We start from the raw sequence: 22,141 nt of genomic DNA on the forward strand, positions 1-22,141 counted from the left end.
ATGTGCTCAATTGGATTCAGGTCTGGGGAATCGGCGGGCCGGTTCATAGCATCAATGCCTCCCTCTTGCAGGTACTGCTGACACACTCCAGCCACATAAGGTCTAGCATTGTCTTGCATAAATAGGAACCCAGGGCCAACCGCACCAGCATAAGGTCTCACAAGGGGTCTGAGGATCTCATCTCCATATCTAATGGCAGTCAGGCTACCTTTGGCGAGCCCATGGAGGGCTGTGCGGCCCCCCCAAAGAAATGCCACCTCACACCATTACTGATCCACTGCCAAACCAGTAATGCTGGAGGATGTTGCAGGCAGCAAAACATTCTCCACGGCATCTCCCGACTCTGTCACGTCTGTCACGTGCTCAGTGTGAACTTTCTTTCATCTGTGAAGAGCACAGGGTGCCAGTGGCAAATTTGCCAATCTTGGTGCTCTTTGGCAAATGCTAAACGTCCTGCACGGTGTTGGGCTGTAAGCACAACCCCCACCTGTGGACGTCGGGCCCTCATACCACCCTCATGGAGTCTGTTTCTGACCGTTTAAGCAGACACATGCACATTTGTGGCCTGCTGGAGGTCATTTTGCAGGGCTCTGGCAGTGCTCCTCCTTGCACAAAGGGGAGGAAGCGGACCTGCTGCTGGGTTGTTGCCCACCTACAGCCTCCTCCACGTCTCCTGATGTACTGGCATGTCTCCTGGTAGCACCTCCATGCTCTGGACACTACGCTGACAGACACAGCAAACTTTTTGCCACAGCTCACATTGATGTGCCATACTGGATCTGCTGCACTACCTGAGCCACTTGTGTGGGTTGTAGACTCCGTCTCCTGCTACCAATAGAGTAAAGACACCGCCAGCATTCAAAAGTGACCAAAACATCAAATGTTTAACTCTAGGGGAGCTGAAAAATTAGCATATTTTTTAAAAAAGTGAAGTGTCCCTTTAAGCCATCTTGAGGCCCCCTTGGAAGGTTGTTATGGCCCACAGTGGGCTCCGGACCTCATAGCCTGACCTTCAGACTGATGGTAGATCTTCAATAGAAGCTTTCAGTGGCCAAGGGCCACCCAAGAGCCCATCTGATCAGATGTAAATCAACAAATCACCTCTGTTTACAGACCCGCCTTTATGTTTTAGTAATATACTGAATCATTTCACTTCTCGTAGGTGAGGATCAGCTGGCCCTATGATAAAGCATTATCTAATCATATAGATCGTAATTAAATGTCTGGGTGTGAGATAAACATTTATTATATAAAGTAATACATTACTATATATAGTTTGGGTCATAAGGTCACGTATATGCTTTGCAGAAGCTGTTGAAATGATACATTAAGTGATAGCTCACCAAAAAATGAAAATTCTGATATTATTTGCTCATGTTGTTCTAAACCTCCCAAATTCCTTATTCTTCCTTCACAGCTGACAACACCCACTGACCTCCATAGTCCTATGAAAGTCAATCGGTGCTATCATTTATCAAAATATCAATGATATTACACAGTGCCCAAAAATAGTCCCCTGCTATTGAAAGTTACTAAGGGGACTTTATTCGGCCGCTGTGTAATATCATTGCGCATCCTGCAGCCATGTTACGGCAGCAAAGTTGTTGATTTTTACGCCAGAATGAGAGTATAGTTCCTAGCCATATCTGCCTAGAAAATCGCAACTTTTAATTGTCTTAGTACACGATGTAACTACAGAAATAGGAAAAATATTAAAAACTGATTATTTTGAGCGTGATGCTAAATGGTCTACTCAGATTCAATGGATTATGCCAAGACATGCCAAAAGTGGTACCGCCAGACCCGGAGACCAGCTAAATGGACTCCAAAAAGGTAAAAATCAAATACTTAACTCTAAGGGAGCTGGAAAATTAGATTTTTTTTTTTAAAGTACCGTGTCCCTTTAAGGATCATATTTATTAATTTGTATGAAGGATCAAGTATGTAAACTTTGGTGTGTGTGTGTGTGTATATATTTCCCCTAGACATAATGTCAAGCTTATTTTAATAAGATAAAATTTTATTATAATAAGTAACAGATTTAAATAAGCTTGCATAGTCCACTTAGCCAATGAGCAGTCTTGGGTGTTCAGTTTTGAACTTTGCACAGGAAATGGATAAATATTTATTTTAATGACAAGTCTAACAAGTGTATCAAAATGGGCCTAAAGTTAGAGCTTGAACTTACTGCACCTGGTTCTGTCCCCCTACAGTGAGTTCAAAGTGAAGTACAAGCCGATCCAGAAGAACAACAAGAAACCCCACACAACTACAGCTTCAGATGTTTTAATCCATGCTCCAAGTCAGATGTGCAAACAGAATTCCACCTATTTAAACAAACTGGACAGTTTGCTTTCATTTCTCCAGGTTCAAGGGGGGAGAGGATTAAGCGCAAACTCAGGCTGGCTCCCTGCTGACGCCCGGGCAGAGTTTTGTGACGTCAGAGGGGAGCAGCATCTATGGCTTGTTATGTCAATGGCTGCTCTATGAAATCTTAGCTCAGTGTTGGCTTAGTCCAATGTCCAAGAGCAGATTTCAAAGATCAGAGCAAAAAGAACCGAATAAACAAGGAACAATTGTGTGGGCAGTGCTTATAGTTACAGTATACCCAGGTTTAAGGTTGGCCTGGTTATATCCCAATCCCTTTCCACCCCCCATCCTCTCAAATATTGCAAGATTAAAACAACTAATATACACTCACCTAAAGGATTATTAGGAACACCTGTTAAATTTCTCATTAATGCAACTGAATGTCAGAATGGGAAAGAAAGGTGATTTAAGCAATTTTGGGCATGGCATGGTTGTTGGTGCCAGATGGGCCCGTCTGAGTATTTCACAATCTGCTCAGTTACTGGGATTTTCACGCACAAACATTTCTAGGGTTTACAAAAAATGGTGTGAAAAGGGAAAAACATCCAGTATGCGGCAGTCCTGTGGTTTAATGCTAGAAGTCAGAGGAGAATAAGGCCGACTGATTCAAGCTGATAGAAGAGCAACTTTGACTGAAATAACCACTCGTTACAACCGAGGTATGCAGCAAAGCATTTGTGAAGCCACAACACGCACAACCTTGAGGCGGATGGGCTAGAACAGCAGAAGACCCCACCGGGTACCACTATCTCCACTACAAATAGGAAAAAGAGGCTACAATTTGCACGTGCTCACCAAAATTGGATAGTTGAAGACTGGAAAAATTTTGCCTGGTGTGACGAGTCTCGATTTCTGTTGAGACATTCAGATGGTAGAGTCAGAATTTGGCTTAAACAGAATGAGAACATGGATCCATCATGCCCTGTTACCACGGTGCAGGCTGGTGGTGGTGGTGTAATGGTGTGGGGGATGTTTTCTTGGCACACTTTAGGCCCCTTAGTGGCAATTGGGCATCGTTTAAATGCCACAGCCTACCTGAGCATTGTTTCAGACCATGTCCATCCCCTTATGACCCTATGTACCCATCTGATGGCTACTTCCAGCAGGATAATGCACCATGTCACAAAGCTCGAATCGTTTCAAATTGGTTTCTTGAACATGACAATGAGTTCACTGTACTAAAATGGCCCCCACAGTCACCAGATCTCAACCCAATAGAGCATCTTTGGGATGTGGTGGAATGGGAGCTTCGTGCCCTGAATGTGCATCCCACAATTCTCCATCAACTGCAAGATGCTATCCTATCAATGTAGGCCACCATTTCTAAAGAATGCTTTCAGCACCTTGTTGAATCAATGTCAAACACAGTATTAGTATGAAGTTCCCAATAATCCTTTAGGTGAGTGTATATAAAATATAACATTTACTATCCAAAAAGTCAAGCGTAAGTTACAGATTAACATTTTGCATTAGCAACTGGTTAGTTAAAATACTCTAAAGTCTTGCTATCAGACTTTAAGGAAGTCTCCTGAATACAAGTCTTTTAAACAAGATAGACTGAGACACAAAAAAACATATGAGGCAAAGCCAAGGCAGACCTAGTCTGGAGACCTGCAATGACATTCGTCTCGTCTGTGCGTTATCTTGCACCGCTGGGCTTTTTCCAGTCCAGCTTAAATAAACCAACAGAAACCATAAAAATAAAGGAAATGACCTTGTGACCTGGCAAGCCTGCAAACTGGTGATATTGTTTTTATTAGGGCAGTCAATGTGACACCTCCCTTCATTTGTCAACGTTCTGTATCGTCTATCAAAACGACAGGCCTGATAAGCATTTCAGAGCCATCCAATTAATCAGTAGTGTGCTTCTAGAGAGGAAAGGGACCGACAATGGAAAAAGTTCTGGGAGACTCGGTCTCACGGAAGAAAGGATCATCAGCCTTCTAAAGCTGGTAACAATATTTAGACCAGCTTTGAGGTTTAAGATTTTTGTCACCTTATAACTTTGTTTTTAACATGCCAAGCTACGACTTACAGTGAAATAATGCGTCAGAACATCTTGTTTGTAATGCAAAATATGCAAGAAATGAAGAATATTTATTATTAAACGTTACATGCGCTATAACCGAATAAACAAAATCTGATCTCATGATGCATTTTTAGCACATAGCTTAGTTGTTGTTTGATTTTCTGGACACCAACTTCTCAGCTAACTGCACGCGGTTACAGAGGCAGACGTTAGAGCCAGGTCTGTTGGTTGACTTTGAACCTGGACTCACTTGCCACTCTTGGAGCGGGAACGCCTCAGTTTTCTGTAGCTCTGCAGGGGCTTCTTCTACTGGGATCCATGGAGTTTTTGTTTCTTCAAAGTCCCACTGCATGATGAGAGAGAAATGTTTAAAACAATATGCTTAAAAGAAAAATGCATGCAAAAACTTTGGTATGAATCTTTACATAAACTTCATCCTCCATCCAAACAAAAGAAATGTAAAGCAAATGCATCTTTTGAGTTGCAAATTAACTCCTAAATCTCATTCACGCTCACATTCAAATGTGGTAGTTGAGGTATGTTGCATCAGCGTGACACATTTTCCCGTGGCACATGTAGGAGTAAATTCTATAGGGAATAACATTATACATTTGGTCTGGTCATCGTGCAAGCTGTCTAATGACTTTAAAAGTCTTTGAATAAAGTAAAGTATATTTTAGACCCCATTTTGACACATTTGAAACTTTAAACTATGATTTCAGCTTATACAAAAAATACTATTTTCAAACTTGGCCCTCGCAACTGAATGCAGAGCTTATACATACAACCGGCGCAACGTCATAGAATGTCTCTTAACAGGTTCACGCCCACTTTTGGGGGAAATCAGACTAGACCTTCCATTGGCTTCCATTCAAAATAGCGGAACAAAGCAACCTTCGTACACAGCCGGCAGGCGTAAATAACTTATGAAATCACTCAGATTAAACATGTTGAGTAATTATCTGTCCACCCTGCCTGCCATAGAACGCGAAAGATACATTAACATATTTAATTTGGTCAATATAAAAACATGTCTCTTTCGTTCTCACGGCGTCAGATTTGTGTAACAACGCTCCCTATTGGCCAGAGGTGTCTTACCCGGACATTTACTCGTACCTCATCGAGTCAACAGGGAAGCAAGTGAATGATTTTACTTCGTATTTGAAAGTTACTTCGTATTTATTTATTATGTCTTTATATTTAGAGTAATGAGTGCACTTTCCGTCCAGCCATACAACTAACTGGCTTAGCGATATTTCCAGCAATCACTGGATGGCGTTGTTACACAAATTTGACGCTTGAGAATGAAAGGGACATGTTTTTATATTGACCAAATTAAATGTGTTAATGTATCTTTCGGGCTCTATGGCAGGCAGGGTGGACAGATAATTACTCAACATGTTTAATCTGAGTAATTTCATAAGTTATTTACGCCTGCCGGCTGTGTAAAAACGTTGCTTTGTTCCGCTATTTTGAATGGAAGCCAATGGAAGGGCTGCTTTTTTATCCCCCAAAAAGGGGCGGTGACGAAATTTACAGTCAAGTTCCGGGATGTGCCAGTAGTCCGTATATTAGCATTTAAATGTTTGATGCATACTGTCCTGCATAACGATTAATCGTGATTAATCTATAGCAAAATAAAAGTTTTTGTTTACATCATATGTGTCTGAAATGTGAATAATAATTATGTACAATAAATATGCACACATGCATTTATAATTTTAAGAAAGAACATATATTTATATATGAAGTATTTATATTTATATATAATACAAATTATACATAAATATACAAATGTATATACACACGTAAACATTTCTTAAATATATACATGCATGTGTGTGTATTCATATATACAAATGGATTATACACAGTTCACACACATATATGATGTAAACAAAAACTTTTATTCTGATTATTAAATTAATCGCGATTCATCGTTATGCATCCCTAGATGAGTAACAGGTTACACCCACTGATGACATCATACTTTTGAACCAGTGGCTGTAAAAAGATGTTAACATCCTGTAACAAGTTGTCCCTGAAACTTAGCACTTAGCTAACCACCATGAAGAAGTTGTTTAAAATTGTTTCACACACATTTTTATTTAATTTGTGCTCCAGTGCTTCTATCAATCTAGAAAATGTAAAAAATTACAACCAATCTAGAAAATGTAAAAAATTACAACCCAGTAACTTAGTTTTGGTAAACCATTCTCTGCTAGTATGTGAAAAAATAGGTCATTAAAATTTGGCTCCCCTTGTGATGTCAGAAAAGGAACTTATTATAATAAAACCGCCTCTTAATCTGCACCATCTAACCACGGCACTGCCACTTAGCTCATTTGCATTTAAAAGGACACACCCAAAACTGGCACATCTTTGCTCACACCTACAAATTGGCAATTTTGACATGCTATAATAAATTATATGGTATTTTGAGCTAGAACTTTGCATACATACTCTGGAGACACCAAAGATTAATTTTATATCTTAAAAAAGTCTTGTGAAATGTCCCCTTTAAGATCACCCTGGCTCAGACACCTCTGTTCTCTATGCATCGGCTGGGCAACAGACCCAGTTTTAAAATAGCAACGGGTCAAATCTCCTGTAAACTGAACGAGCATTTTGTAGCACTTCCGAAGCAGAAAGGTCCAGCCCTGTTCCTTTATCATAGATCTTAAACAGCAGAACAATCAAGCAGCTACATGAATTTCTGGAACACCAAACCCACTTTCTTTATCACAATCGCTTACAGTAAGGGACACAATGGAATGGCATTGCAAGCATCTGGCACGTTGATTTGTTGTAGACGAACTCAATTGCCCATAAACTAGTTTTCCCTGTGTTCAACAATGTATGAGCCTTTAATAATGTTCACATTTGTGATCCTTTGATATCTGTAGGTGTGAACATATGCAATTTTACAAAAAAAATGTAATGTACAAAGGTGAAAAAAAGTAAAATATTTACATTATTTGAACTCGAAAAAAATCTGTGCAGTGTGCTTTTGCAAGAGTAATACTGGGTGGTTTTGTATTGCAATGCAGTGCGTGAGAGGTGTTATGAGTTTTTGGGTGTTTTTGCTTTGCCATGTGGCTGCTTACTGGTCCATAGTCTTGTGTCCTGAATGTCTGGGAAGCATGGCTGCTTTGAATGCCCAAGAGGCCATATGAGTGACATGTAAAGCAACCAATCACGTCGCTTTGTGCCACTTCATGTTTGGGGCAAGGACATAACACAATAACAGACCAGTGTGCAACCAGTAAATCATTCATTCACAAACGTCTCCGAAGTTCATAACAACGATGGCAAAGATGTAAAAACCTTTCTTTTAGATTGCACTAATTGCGTCAAGCTAAATTCTTGGACTTCTTTCTAAAGACTTTATGCCATGAGGCAACCTTCCGATCTCTCTGATGAAGCCAATACGGAAGTGACTTAAACTGGAATTCATGGACTGGCCGCAACTAGTCACCTCAGCTTCACCCATGTCCCACCTCTTTACCCATTTTCGGTTTTCCACAAGTGATTCGCGGTGACGCGTGGCCAAGATGGCGACGACAGGCAACGCCTACTTTAAGCTTCAAAAACGATCTTCACAAACCAATGGGTGACGTCATGGACACTACGTCCATATTTTCTTACAGTTTATGGCCAGACCGTTAAAGAATCCTGTGTAATTTAACCAATCAGATGACGACTTCGAAGCTGCTGAAGTGTTTTTAGATAAGTATGCCGTATGCCCGTGGGTGTGACGTCGGAGACTAACAGGCCCTATATCTTTATGACATATTGTGGCCTCCAGAAATGACTTTAGTGTCTCGAGTCTATGGACATCCATCTATAGTGTGTAAAGAATGTCTTGTCATCCGAAATCTGTCAGTAGGATTCACTGTATGTCGTTTTTCACATTATGATAGATGTCATGGTTATGAACTCTGGTCTGTACTTTATCTCACACAGACTTTGAGGAGGTTCACATGCTTCGGGTTTTCCTGTTTAGTGAATAAAACAGAGTTCAATTGTTTTCGCTCGGGGCGATTTGCCTTTGTTTCAGATTAAATGACATCCTTAATCACTTGGCATTCTAAAAAGCCACTTAAAGTGGCAAGAAACAAATATGTTGCATCAACATTGTTGTGACTTGAAAATTATATAACATAAATTACACTTGTAAATTTTTACTTTGTAAGCCATATGCTGATTAAAGATTGACTATAGATAAAGCCTTGTCAAATATGTGACCATGTTTGTGAAAAACATTAAGGCTCCTCATTAACAGATGATGAGACTTAAGCCTGGATAGAGTCACATTATCAAAAAAATCTATCTTAAAGGTTTATTTATAAAACATTTCACATGTGATGTGATTCAAGTCACCTTTATGCTTAAACCTCTACTGCCACCTTACACCAAAAACCATTACTGCAGCATTTAAATACAGTAAAGGTCTGCAACTTGGCACAAGCACGAATGTATGGATCAGTTTCTTAACACATATTAATGGGTTTGTATTGGGTTCAGGTTTGAAATTAATTAAACTGTCATAAATATGTTACGTTTAAAGGGAATGTATGCCAAAAAGTAGGAAATAAAAAAGTGAGAAATTTCTGATTCAGTCTGCTGAAGTGTTTCTAGATAAGTATGCCGTATGCCTGTGGGTGTGACGCCGGATAAACTCAATAAACACAATAAAGTGTCTGAAAAATAACTGAAAATAAAAATGCAATCAAAATAAACTGACTATACCAGAACAGGCCTTAAATAGTAGCCATCTAAGGTCATATTTAGAACTGGACCACATGTCTGAAGTGGCTGCAAAAATGAATTCCTCCTAGATCCTTAGGAATAGCATCCTTTACTTCCCTAAATTTGGAATTGCTGTTTTGCCAATGTTTGTTTGACCTACTGCTTATCAAAGTTTTGCGCATTTCTTTAAATGCCGTTTTTTTCCACTGTATTGAATGGCTTTGACTTTGGAGCGCTATCAGATACTGTCTAGTTAATACAGGCGCTGCAGCTCCCCCTTGTGTTTTTAGAGAGATGTGCAATCATTGCGGTGATCTGAAATCATTGCGATGAGGTCAAACAATCGCAATGAGACGATTATTTAATCATGGTGACAGACCTAGTCACAAGGTCTCAATTTAAGGAAAGATTCAGGCTTTAGTGATGCTAATGTAAACTACTTTAAAAAGTACAATGAATGATATCATACATTCACTTTTTAGTATTTTGTATAAGCGTTTATTGTCCAAATGCACGAATGCAATACATTCTTTTTATTGAAGTAATGTAAGCTCATTCCCTGAAAATTTTACTCTTGGTATTGCTAGTGTCATCCTCGACAAAATAAGCAGCAGGAAAGCTAACCTCTAGTTCAGAGTTGAGGGACGACGAATCAGAAGTGCCAGAAGAACATGGCTCATCAACCCGTACCACTCTTACTGTACTTTTAAGAGGGAGATTGTCTGATGATCCATCTCGAGAGATTGTCACCTCCTTTAAACAGACCTGAAATAGTTACCAACTTTCCTCAGTATAAAATAGCATAACACATAGCTTATCATTAACATAGTAAAATACAGTAGGATAAAACTTTCCACAATTACTAAATACCTACCAAAAATATGGTAAAAGCAACACTACAGTAAATAAATAACATGCTGTGTCAAATTTCCATGTAAAAAAACATACAAACCTTTCTCATTGGCTGTATGTTGACATCCATGTAGAGTCCCATATCAGTCCCCTTTGGAGAGATGCATCTCGCTAAAGAATCACAGTGCTTCTTTCTGTAGCGTTCAACATTGTTGTTGCAAAGCTGACTTGTGGCAGAAGTACCTCCAAGTAAAGACTCTGTATCTGAGTCTAAAGACCGAACAGAAGGACGTTTATGGTTGGATCTGTAACAGACGAGGGCCACAATCTAAATCAATGTCAAAGAATATTATGGCATTACACAGAGGATGGAGAATACAGGTTTGACCTTTTTATATCTTATGTCTCATGTTGCATAACTATAAATATCTTGCTACAAGATACAATGGCAGCTTTAGTGGGATTTATAATTCTATCCAAGTTTATTTGGTTTTTAACCCATTTAACAATTCACCATGCAAAACTTCTCAACAAGCCACATGATTTGAGGTTTCATTCATGTCTGCAAAACTAATGGTGTGAAATGAGTTGTGCACCACTGCCAGAGATTCACCCACGGCCTGTGTACAAGGATACAGCTAAATCCATTATTGCACAGCAGATAGCTGTGAGTATCCACGGCATGGCTTTGACAACAGTTCTCGGCTGCATGTCATAAAGCAGAATGGATGCAGCATATAAACCTCCAGCGACAGAACACAGAAGTCTAGAAGACACCTGGAGAGCTGAACTTTGTTCTCCTCTGTTCTGAAAGAGACAAAAAATACATTATGCGGCAGTTTTTACCAAATGTTTATAAAGGCACAATTGTGTGATTTATGCATTGTGTACTCTACAGGTTTGTGGTCTTATTTGCGTTCTGTTCACAATTTATGCATTTTGTTATTCATGTTCTGGACAAGGCTTATCCTAGTCCCAGACTAAAATGCTTATTTGAGCTGCCTTAATTTTGAAACACCTTGTACTGACATCAGCAGTGTTGGGGGTAACGCATTACAAGTAACTTGAGTTACGTAATAATATTACTTTTCTGAAGTAACGAGTAAAGTAACGCATTACTTTTTAAATGTACACATTAATATTTGAGTTACTTTTTCAAAAAAGTAACTCAAGTTACTTTTTTAGTTTAATTAAAAAATTTGATTAAAAAATATGTACTGAATTAAACTAAATGCATGCACTCTCTGTGCCTGTGTGGAAACAGTTTGAGTCCGAGCTAAACATTTTTGTGATGAAATATGCAATTTCTGAAGGCAGAACTTTTCAGTCATAAAAACACCTGCAAGGCCTGAAAGAGATCAAGCTTTAGCCAAGAAAAAGTAACGCAAAAGTAACTAAAAGTAACGTAAGCATTACTTTCCATGAAAAGTAACTAAGTAATGCAATTAGTTACTTTTTTTAGGAGTAACTTAATATTGTAATGCATTACTTTTAAAAGTAACTTTCCCCAACACTGGACATCAGTGCTATTGTTTTGACTATTATTTTTGTAATGTTTGTTTGTAAAAATATACCTCAATGTCCTTATGGGGCGGTTTCCCGGACAGAGATTAGCTTAATACAGGACTAGGCCTCAGTTTAATTAAAACTAGTTTTAACAAACATGCCTTACTAAAAACATTGTTTGTGTGCATTTTGAGGCAAAACAAAGGGCACTGATGTATTTTAAATGTCAGTGCAGGTTGTTTTCAGTTTGAACAGCTCTTACATTTATTGTAGCCTGGACTAGTCTAATCCCTGTCTGAGAAACCGCCTCAATATAACTAAGGCCTAGTCCTGGATTAATCTAAACCCTGTCTGAGAATCTGCCCCTGTATGTAAGGGTCAGTGGGTCACAAACTAAGGCGGGGTTAAAGGGATAGTTCACCCAAAAATGAAAATTCACTCACTCTCATGTTGTTACAAACCCAAACAAATGTCTTTGTTCTGATGAACACAAAGGAAGATATTTTGAGAAATTTTTAAAAGCCAAACCGTCCGTGGACCCCATTCACTTCCACAGTAGGATAAAAGAATACTATGGAAGTGAGTGGGGTCCATGAACAATGTGGTTACAAACATTTCTCAAAATATCTTCCTTTGTGTTCATCAGAAGAAATACATTTATACGTGTTTGTAACAACATGAGAGTGAGTAAATGATCCCTTTAATTGTAACACGGTTACTTTGCATATTTATAAATGGCCGAGCTATCTGTGCTTTTGGTGTTTTTCGCTTACTGTCAGAAGATGATCACCTGCAAATTTGTGATAAAAAGTAAAACATCTGATGCGTTTTTGTTAAGATATTGAACAAAGAGTGTTTTGGAGGTATTTCCTCATCTTATGTTTTTTTTTCCGATTTCTAAGTTGGGGGTGTGTAAGTCACCAAATCCAACCTTATATTATTTGAATCACTGTCTTGTTACCTAAAACATAACACCATTTTGAAACAACTCCTAGTAGTAACTGATAGCTAGGATTGAAAACATTTTACACAGCGGGTTTAGTTATAACACAGTGTAACAATTAAACCTCAGGTATATAATGATAATGAAATTAAAACAATTTAAATACTATAATCAAAATGATAACTGTTAATAGAATATCAGGGGAAATAACTCACAATTACGATTTTTTCTGTCTTAATTGTGCGGCCCTTTCAAAAAATCAATTTATATGCATTGATGCATAATGTAAGGATGGTTAGATGAAGGATCATGAAGGATCATCTTTTATAGGCAGATATATAATCAATATCCACCTTCAGTATATAGACAGATTTTTATTGAATTATTTGTGTTACAACAAACCCTCTGTTTGTTACATTTAACCCCACCTACAGTATGGAAAGCTGTAACTTTGCACTCCTGTCACTTTCGGTGTAATTGTACGATAAAAGTGTTCATTTGTAGCAGAGATGTGTGTTTATTGTGGTAAAAATGATAAATCTTAGTTCAATTTATTTGAATGATAGAGCCAAAACCAAAAAAGCTTTACTTTGTGCCCCGCTCTCCCCAACTTTTTTAAGATTTATCTCTTATAAATCTTTTCAATCGGCCAGTTAATTTTAATGTTTCTTCAAGCCCCCCTAGCCTAAAAAATGCACTTTTAAATGTTTTTTTAGGAGAAAATTTGTCGCTAAAAATCTTTTTTTTTTAGCTGAAACTTTACAGACACATTCTGTGGATACCATTGCTAAAAACAGGTGTGCAGAAATGTCACTCACCGCTTTTAAAAAGAAAGGAAACTTAGCAGTCCAACTGATCGCAAAAGACAGAAGTCCCAGGATGTAGCCGAGGTTCTCAATATAGTCCTGAAAAAAACAAAAAAGACAAAAGTGTAAGATAATATTTCTGGCTTAAAAATAAACGTATGTTTGGCTTCAGTATTATTCACATCTCCTTACTCAGTCAGGTTTGCATTTGGATCAGATATGGTGAATGAGAAGAAACTTAGAGCTCAAGGTTTCAGGTTTATTAATATTGCGTAACTTATATTGTATATTATGCTCGCACACAGATTACTCACTGCTTACATCAAGAAAGAGACTGAGTAGCCTTCTCCTGGATGGAGAGACACCAGGACTCAAATGGGAAGCTGAAGTCAGGTAAACGCTGCCCCCCATGACAAACAGTAAAGACACAGCAAAAAAATTCTGCCTTCTTCTCTTGGAAATTATTCTCATGGTCTTTCCTACAGTATGAAAATAAATTAAGCACAAATGAACAGAAAAGTAAGCAGGCTGACATTAATATAACTATTTAAATTGTAGCCAACGTAGCCTATATGTTTTTTTTTCTGTGGGCTTTTAGTTTCACTAAGCACTATTTGCATATCAGAATAAAACATTTTCCCTAATATTGTGTTAATTAGTACAAAAACATTTATAGAGGTTTACAGAATTTCTATTTTGGGGTGAAATATCCAATCAAATATTGTGTCAATTTGACATCTACCTATTTTTGACTGATACCATAAGTAAACGGCGCAGGTTATTGACAAGATATGGACGACATCCAGTACTGCCACATATGAAGCCATGGAAATCTGCAAAGATGCAGAGGACAAGTTTGCAAAATATAAAAATAGTGACATTTAATATAAACATAATACATGTTAAAAACGTCTCACCACAAATGCAAACTGATTGGAAAGCAAAGCGCCCACTGCGCTGCATAAGTTACCAACAAAACAATACAAAGCGCAGGCTGCCTCATCTCCCCAATGTCTGCATCTCATTCTGCATCTGTGACAAAGAAGTCTGACAGGGAGAAACAAATGTTGCATTTTTATCCATTTACAGACCTTGTAAAAACAGTATTGTATCACCAGACACTCACAGTGGACATGAAAGCAGCCATATGAAAGCAGACAGGAGGTAAAAAGCAGCTGAGATGCAAACATGCTCTTCATATGCCGAAAAACATCCTTTGCCAAACTCTGGGCTCCATCGGTAGATGATTTCTACAACTGTAAACTTGTCCATAACGTTTACTTCTGCGGTCACAAATAGGAGTAAAACAAGCTAACGAGTAAATAACTTCGGTGATTACATTTGGTAGTTCACCTGTTAGCAACGCCCACATGGACATTGGCTCATGAATATTAATGATGTACCGTGACGTTCGAAAAACAGGCTGAAAAGTAGCCGTTAATGTTATTAAACAATGGCTGTGTCCAAAATAGCTTCCTATACTGTACCTAAAAACAGTGCACTCTTTTGGAGGACCCTTTGTACTGGTGTCCGAAATTATAGTGGACATTATCGAGTTCACTTTTTAAATCTTTTAAACTTTTTCCATCCCACGACGGCCAGCCACCACTGTCAGGCGCGTGCCAAATGAACTCCCGCGTCTCAACACAAGATGGCGCCCGCAGCGCTTCAGACGTCTAGCTGTGGCGTTTCTTAATCCGAAGGCTGCAGCCTCCGGAGGTCGCATAAGCAGGTTGCAAACGTCATCAAGCCTTGATAATTTAAGTTAACTGAGCATTATATTCGCAAGTCATAAGCATATTACAACATTTTACAAGTAACTAAGAATAATAGTCACATTTATAATGTAGATATATTTGCAACCTGCAAATACGGCCTCCGGAGGCTGCAGCCTTCGAACTGCTGAATTCAGTAACTCGTTTTCATTCCCTCATTTAACTAGTGAACCAGGATTAGGGGGCTATTTCTGAGACATTTCTAAAGAAATTAAAGTGTTTGTTGTTTGATGTAAATTCACTTTAGAATTTTATTCCTAGTATTGCAAAGTAAATAAACTTCAAACCGCAGCTTGGTTATGTTCAGCCTGTTTGGTAGTGGTTTTATTTGAATAATTCCTCTTAAGGATACACAAACTAAAGTATTATAATAAAACATTATTAGGAAGGTATACCTTTAAATATTCTTTAATGGACAAAAATATTTATTATGTGAAATACATATTCATGATAGTATGCTTGTACAACAAGGAAAGATGTGTTTGACAGATGTGTGTGTATTCCAGTAAAACCCGATAAGTAAAGAATAATTTTATATTTAATGACATTCACAGGAAAGCTTAATTTATTAGCATTTGAATATTTTGAAACAAGTTGACACCATGAATCTCTTTACACTATACAAAGATGAAATAACATTGATACAGTTTCTAATTTATCATCAATGTGATCGTTTAAAATGAAGAGAAATACATTTTTCAAAAATTGAAATGTAAAATTCAATTGAGAATTGGAATGTCCTTATTATTAACACATCCATCCAGGCACGAGTAGGTATGCATTATCAACATATCCAGTCCAAACACCTTAGTAAAGAATTACTGTGTTTACATGATTAGAAAAATAATCACGCATCCAGATGTTTGTTGAGTCTTCTAACTTTCTCCTTCTTGTTCCGGTTACCATGTTTTTTCCAGGGCTTCCCAACCTGCTGTTCTGAACCTGCATTTCCAGGCCCAACTGGGCCACTTCCAGGTTTATATCCCATCACCGTCTGCACTCCCTTCGTCAGCGCTCGGACATTTTCCTACGAGGGATCATACAGTTTTGTGAGACATAGAAATCTAGTTATATATTCCAATTAACACAGAAATCAGCTCACTTGATGAAAGAAATTTTTATCCACTGTGTTTTCAATGCGTTTAACTTTGGATGGTTTGTCGACACCACTGGAGGTCTCTTCGGTTCCTCCCGTCTCCCTGGTAAACTTGGCGTGCTGAGGCTGAAAGTCTTTTGGGTTGATGTTAGGTGGAGGGTGACAGTACAGCAGTTTGCCCTGTAGATCATTACCAAGTTAATATCTGCTGTTCTTGCCTACAAAACTGGTCATTCTAAACTGGAAGAGGTACTTACACTGACATAGTCTTTCAAAATATAACGGGCTGATCTTGATTGGTCCGGCTGGCCATGGGCTGTCATGAAGCCTCTCATATCTGCATAAACAAGTTTGAATAAATTTTGTATAGTAATGTCAGAATAAAGTTATAGAGGACATACTACCAATCAGACAGCAAAAACACTCACATCCATATGCCATCAGCAGCTCCTCATAGGTAGGCGGTCGATCAGGGTCCTCGTCTTCCCTTGGTCGGATGATGTTGATACCATAAGTCCCCTCCAGTACAGCTCGAGGGATAGTCTGACATACGTATTTAAGTTAGGGGCAGCACTTTGCAGAAAAAAATAACACCCGTGAGGGTGATCCTCACGAAATCCAGACTTAGAAGGTGTCCAGCATCAGATTGTTTGAAACCAATTTTTTTCACATATAAGATTAAGGTTTGAACTTACTATACCCATTATTTTTAGAGGATTTAAAAAATATTTCCTATAGAATTATTTACATTTTTAGATTATGATTATAAAAAATTAGCATAAACGCAACATGATATTACATTAAATATATGCATTTACAAACTCGTGTTTCGGTAATGAGAACTAAAAAGTTGTCTAGGTACTATGGCAAACAAAATTTCAACTTTTAATCTGCTTACCTGGTAGCCATCTTGAGTGTCACAGTCAATTATGTCCCTTCCAACATTTTTTTTTAATGTTATTTCCTTGAGGGCTTAAACAATGATTGAAAATTGTTGCGGAGGATGAGAAATTTTTTCTTGGACACATTTATTTTCCTTATTATTGTGTCTCTATTTTTACCAATGATCACCAAATACCACATGTTTCTTTTCTGTAAATGTTTATAGTATAACATGCACTGAAGCTTTTTTTTATGATAAATATTTCCATGTCAAAGAACCCAAATCCAGTCATGGTCACATTGCGGTAATGAAAATTTTCCCCTTAAATGTGTAAAAAACTACAAAATTGGTTTGTATGATGTCATTTGAAATCATGTGTAAAATAGTACATGAAGAGATGTTTGTAACTGTATGCTTCTTATTTTGATACTATTACTTTGCATTTACTTTTTTTTATCAAAATGTTTCATGACACCTCATAAGTCTAATTTGACGAGAATCACCCAAAATGAGTCTGCATAGCAAAACTTTTGCTTTGCAAAAATGGATATAAAGAGACCCTTTTAAACCAATTTACATTATAAATGGCATTATATCGCTTGATGATGTTTAAGAAAGGATACGAAAGAGACGGCTGGAACGTGATCCCTTATCTGATCTATGGGCAGAATACCGCTGCAGATCATCTCAGCTTTGGTGGACACAAAGGAAGGCATGACGAGTCCGGGACAATCACACAGGCAGAGACCGGGTTCAACAAAAAGAGTCTGTAACACATACAGTACACATACTGCATCAATCTGCAAAACACTATGAAAGGAACAGAACTGGGTCTCTTCAAAGCTTTGTTCAGACTGCACATCTATTTTGGTTGCTATAGAAACAATATCAGCATCAGGATGATGTCAAGACCTTTTGTCATACATTCATGAAATTCATGATATCACAAGATGCATGAGAGGAAAGACAGACACGTCCAAATATTCGATTTTAGCAGCCTGTCAGAACCGAGCCAAAGTATACTCACTTGAAAGTGTTTTGTGTGTCCAGGTGTAGCTGAAACGGAGACTTTCTTGTTCCTTAGGATGGTGTTGATGGTGGAGCTTTTACCAACATTAGGATACCCCACCTAAAATATATATAAAAAGGTCTTACTCGAGCTGACAGATATTTGCATTACTGTAATTCCATTACTGTTAATCTCACCAGTCCTACTGTGATTTGTCCGTCTTTGCTTGTGGACCCGGAGTGTGCAGATTTAAAAATTTCCAAAAGCTCATTTTTCCGTAACAATCGACTTGAGTTGTAGAAAGATGAAGCTGCTGTGGTGTTTGTGTGCTCCTCTTCATCTCCAGATTCCTCAGAGCATGTCTGCCAGTCCGTCTCATCAACAGAACCATGGACTCTTCCTCCCTCATCTTCCTCATCTTCACTCTCTCCTCTGTTTTCCTCATGACGATTTGAGGGATCTTCAGAGGCTCCCTCCTGTTCTGCATCACTCTGATCTTCTTGGTCCAGCTGCTCTTCTCCCTGTAGAAAAAAACTGAAAACTAAATGCATGCACTGAGGATCAAAAATGTTTCAGATAAAATGTGTCAAATCCATAAATGTGATGTTCCAGCCCTACCTGACAGCAGGTACATCATTGTAAACCAGTCTTACCTTTTCTTCTGCCTCGAGTCGTTGAGCTTCAGCCAGAGCGGACCAGAAAACTGCTCTGATGCCCTCTTTCTGGAAATATCGGGCCCAATGTCGCCGCTGTTCTCTAGTGAGCAAGTCGGCTTTATTCAGCAAAAGCATGTTTACTTTGTGAGCAGAGACTTCTTTTACGTATTTTTCCTGAAGGGGACAAAGGAAGATATTTGTTTTAAAATAGGTCTGAGGAACCACAGTTTGGATTTTAAACATTTTGGGCCAACGTTTCCTTCACTTACGAGGTCTGGGCAGCGGAAGAGAAGTGGGTTTCTGGCATCAACTATTTGAACCACAACATCGCTGAGGAAAAACAGCAACTTGGTTAGTATTTGCAAAACATAATTCTGCATGCGGCTGTAACATTTACACAGTACTTCCTAAATCATGACAGTAAAGGTAAGATAAAGACACTTACCTTCTCTCAAGAACTCTCCATAGTTGCCTCCAAAAATCCAAATTCCTTTCAAATGGGGTAAGAATCAACTTCTGTTCTTCTTCTAACCTAAAACAGAAAGTGCAATTGTTCACAAAAAAACTTAAGTAACCCTGCGTACGAAATTGCATACTGTGACGGTACATACTAAAATAGGTGTGGAGTACCTACTCATTCACCGTTAAAGGAAAACACCACCGTTTTTCAAAGTGCATTAAATGTTAGGCTTTAGTTCTTCAGTTTCACTAGTGTGCCATCTATTAGCCAGTTATTTTCTCAGGTAGGTACAAATTCCTAATAATTCAAAGCCAGGGCTGCAGACTAACAAAACTGGCAAAAAAAGTTATTGTGAATGAATTTTGTATGACACCAGCATTCTCATGAGTATGTGTGCGAGTGTGTGTGTGCGTGCATGTGCGCTCGCATCTCATTGATTATTTAATTGATCATTGACGTGCCCCTTCCACGTTTAATGTATAAAAAAATACAGAGGGTTGGGGAGGCAAATTTACTGGTCGCACATGTGCGACTGGATGTAAACTTCAGTCGCACACTCTCAAATTTTTGGTCGCAAAATGCGACCATTTGGTCGCAGTCTGGAGCCCTGTAATACTTCATAAAGTTTAAAATATGAATATGTTTCTTATAACGACACATCGATTACCCACAGAAGACCTCTACTAACCCCCCATGGACTCAAGTGGATTACGTCTGTGAAGAACGGATGCACTTTTTTGGGCTTCAACGTCAGAAGTTGTTCCCCGATCCCTGATTTCTCCCATTATAAGCTTAGAAAAGCAAGGACTAAAATACTAAAATAACTCTAATTGTTTTTGTCGGAAAGATGATGGACATGTATCTCGGATTGCCTAAGAGTGAGTAAATCCTTAAGTAATTTTGGATATTTGGCTGGAGTATCGCTTTAAGAGAGTTAAACAGTCTTATATTATTAGATATTTACCTAGCCAATTCTCTTCTCCATACAAGAAAACTGTCTCTTTCAGTTTGCTGAAGAACCTCTGGACTTGTGTTCTCATCCCAATGAGGTCTTCGGTAAACAAAACAACAAACAGGAAAAATCACAAACGACAACATTTGCGCTTAACTCACATATGCAGTGACAGCCCTGTGACAAATATTAGACAGTTATACATTTAATAGACAAAACAAAGATTCCCCTATACATTTCATTATACAGTTACATTGCTCCTGGTGTGTGTGTTCACGACTCACTGGGATAGGTTAATGCAGAGGTCACATTTCGATTATGGGTTAAACATGTCACTCTTTTTCCCTTTCATACCTTCGGGGGATTCGTAACAACTCTTTGTTATCTTCATGTAATTTCTTCAGCCGTCTGGACTCCTCACTGGATAGCAGACCAGCCCTTGCTTCAGCTGGGACAAATTTAATGTTCATCTTCTCTGTAAAAAAACAAACACAACGTATTACAATTCACTTCTGTTACCACATATGATCTAAAAAATATCAATAATGATCATGACATCAACCCACCTGCGATAAATTCTGTTCCAGCAAGTTCTGCAGTGGCCAGAAAGTCATCCAGAGAGCTTTGCTCCGTCACAGACTGCAGGTTCAGGCGGCCCCAGTCATAACCATCATTCAGTTCACTGGTGTGGAGCTAAATACACACAAAACAATGAATATGACTTTAATATATGCAGATCACTCACATAATTTGTTATTAAAATGTATTAATGCATTTTATTTCTTTATTATAAAATAATAAAGAATAATAATCCAAAGATGTTGTACCCAGAATTATATTGATGTTATATATTATACTAGAAAATGATTGGACTTTATACCCAAAAGTAATGTTTGATCAGAGAGTTGAAGTTAACTGTCACTGTGTCATACCCATGTGTCATTTCTTCTGTATCCACGTCCTGCGTTTAGTCTCTCCTTTATCAGAGCTCTCCCCAACCCCGAGCCCTCTCCACGGGTCTTCTTCTTACCCATATCAGATCCCTTTAGACGATTAAACAGGTATAAAAACGTGTCAGTGAGCTGTTGATCGAGACACCACGAAACTGCGCTTCACCCATGTGACATGTTTGTTGTGGCAGAGGATGGAAGTTCCGTGGAACAATCCATTTAAATAACATCGAATTACAATATGTATAATGTTTAGTGTTTCGGTTTTAAATGTTGTCGTCAATGCATTAAAGTATAAAAACTTAGAGAACGTAGACAGAACTGTCAGAGAATGTAGGACAAAATATTAATCGTAAATGGTTTATTCCAAAGTGTCTCACTGAAATACGTCCGACGAAATGCCAAAGACTGAACTTCGCATAGTTCCGGAGGGTATTTTGTCCCTACCGAATATTGAAAATACCTATGAAGGTAGAATATGTTTGTCCTTTAACTCCCATAAAAGATGTATAAGAACTTTATTTCAAAGAAATATTGTATCTTTGCCTTATGTTCATTCATTTTGGAACTGGTTTACAGATGATATAGTTTGGAAAAAGGTTTGGCTACTTCCAAATCATTATTTAATTACAAATCAAATAAAGTTTCATTTAAACTTATTCATAGGATCTACCCAGCAAAACATTTTCTTGTGAAATTTAAAATCGATGTAGTACGGACACAAATTGTACTTTTTGTAATTGATGTATATTGCTAATTCAATTTAATAAAATAAAAATAAAAAATAAAAAGTTCCAGAGGGTAATTTTTTATTTTTATTATCAACAACCTCGGTGTCTCCTAGTTGTATTCACATTTAAATAAAATCATAAAAAACAATAACATTACATGTGGGGAAAGGCAAGGAATAGATACAAATTTATAAGGAAAAATACTCATAAATGTATAAATGTCACAGAGGGATGGAATATTTTTGGATATATATTTTAGGGATAAAACATAATTTTTACAATCATTTTTAAAATAAATTAAGGAATGAATATTGTTACTCCTCTTACATGTATATGGCATTTTGCCATCATCATCATCATCATCATCATAA

The 22,141-nt window shown here is 38.0% G+C and overlaps 2 protein-coding genes across 4 annotated transcripts; both read right to left on the bottom strand.

Annotated features, from left to right (window-relative positions):
• Positions 1–4,429: 4,429 nt before the first annotated feature.
• On the bottom strand, positions 4,430–14,874 carry tmem44 (transmembrane protein 44). 3 transcript variants are annotated; one of them, XM_055184511.2, is made up of 10 exons: positions 14,746–14,874; positions 14,385–14,541; positions 14,176–14,305; positions 14,001–14,091; positions 13,580–13,737; positions 13,271–13,357; positions 10,640–10,810; positions 10,104–10,331; positions 9,776–9,916; positions 4,430–4,745 (listed from the first exon to the last, which is right to left on the bottom strand). In XM_055184511.2, exons 2-10 carry the CDS (start codon positions 14,528–14,530, stop codon positions 4,542–4,544), a joined length of 1,356 nt encoding a protein of 451 aa, XP_055040486.2. In that variant the 5' UTR covers positions 14,531–14,541; positions 14,746–14,874; the 3' UTR covers positions 4,430–4,541. The 3 variants fall into 3 exon arrangements, with proteins under 3 accessions (XP_055040486.2, XP_055040487.2, XP_055040485.2); XM_055184512.2 differs by lacking the exon at positions 14,746–14,874 and having other exon boundaries at positions 10,104–10,308; positions 10,617–10,810; positions 14,385–14,677; XM_055184510.2 differs by lacking the exon at positions 14,746–14,874 and having other exon boundaries at positions 14,385–14,671.
• Positions 14,875–15,330: 456 nt separating this feature from the next.
• Positions 15,331–21,301, bottom strand: lsg1 (large 60S subunit nuclear export GTPase 1). The gene is made up of 14 exons (XM_073876184.1): positions 21,022–21,301; positions 20,656–20,782; positions 20,444–20,564; positions 20,102–20,188; positions 19,123–19,209; positions 18,947–19,007; positions 18,675–18,851; positions 18,219–18,542; positions 18,040–18,141; positions 17,632–17,779; positions 16,558–16,677; positions 16,387–16,466; positions 16,136–16,309; positions 15,331–16,060 (listed from the first exon to the last, which is right to left on the bottom strand). Exons 1-14 carry the CDS (start codon positions 21,121–21,123, stop codon positions 15,881–15,883), a joined length of 1,890 nt encoding a protein of 629 aa, XP_073732285.1. The 5' UTR covers positions 21,124–21,301; the 3' UTR covers positions 15,331–15,880.
• Between the last annotated feature and the right edge of the window lie 840 nt (positions 21,302–22,141).

Source organism: Misgurnus anguillicaudatus, chromosome 14 (genome assembly GCF_027580225.2).
Source record: "Misgurnus anguillicaudatus chromosome 14, ASM2758022v2, whole genome shotgun sequence".
Classification (NCBI taxonomy): domain Eukaryota; kingdom Metazoa; phylum Chordata; class Actinopteri; order Cypriniformes; family Cobitidae; genus Misgurnus; species Misgurnus anguillicaudatus.

Bases quoted from the DNA above. Each gene is read 5' to 3' on its own strand.
- tmem44 (XM_055184511.2), bottom strand. From the start codon at position 14,530: ATGGACAAGTTTACAGTTGTAGAAATCATCTACCGATGGAGCCCAGAG. The intron at 10,811-13,270 runs GTGAGTGACATT...TGTCTCTTTCAG, and splicing joins TTCCTTTCTTTTTAAAAGCG to AACAGAGGAGAACAAAGTTC. The intron at 10,332-10,639 runs GTATCCTTGTAC...ACATTGATTTAG, and splicing joins GTGCAATAATGGATTTAGCT to ATTGTGGCCCTCGTCTGTTA.
- lsg1 (XM_073876184.1), bottom strand. From the start codon at position 21,123: ATGGGTAAGAAGAAGACCCGTGGAGAGGGCTCGGGGTTGGGGAGAGCT. The intron at 19,210-20,101 runs GTAAATATCTAA...TTTCTGTTTTAG, and splicing joins TGGAGAAGAGAATTGGCTAG to GTTAGAAGAAGAACAGAAGT. The intron at 18,852-18,946 runs GTAAGTGAAGGA...TGTCCCCTTCAG, and splicing joins TCTTCCGCTGCCCAGACCTC to GAAAAATACGTAAAAGAAGT.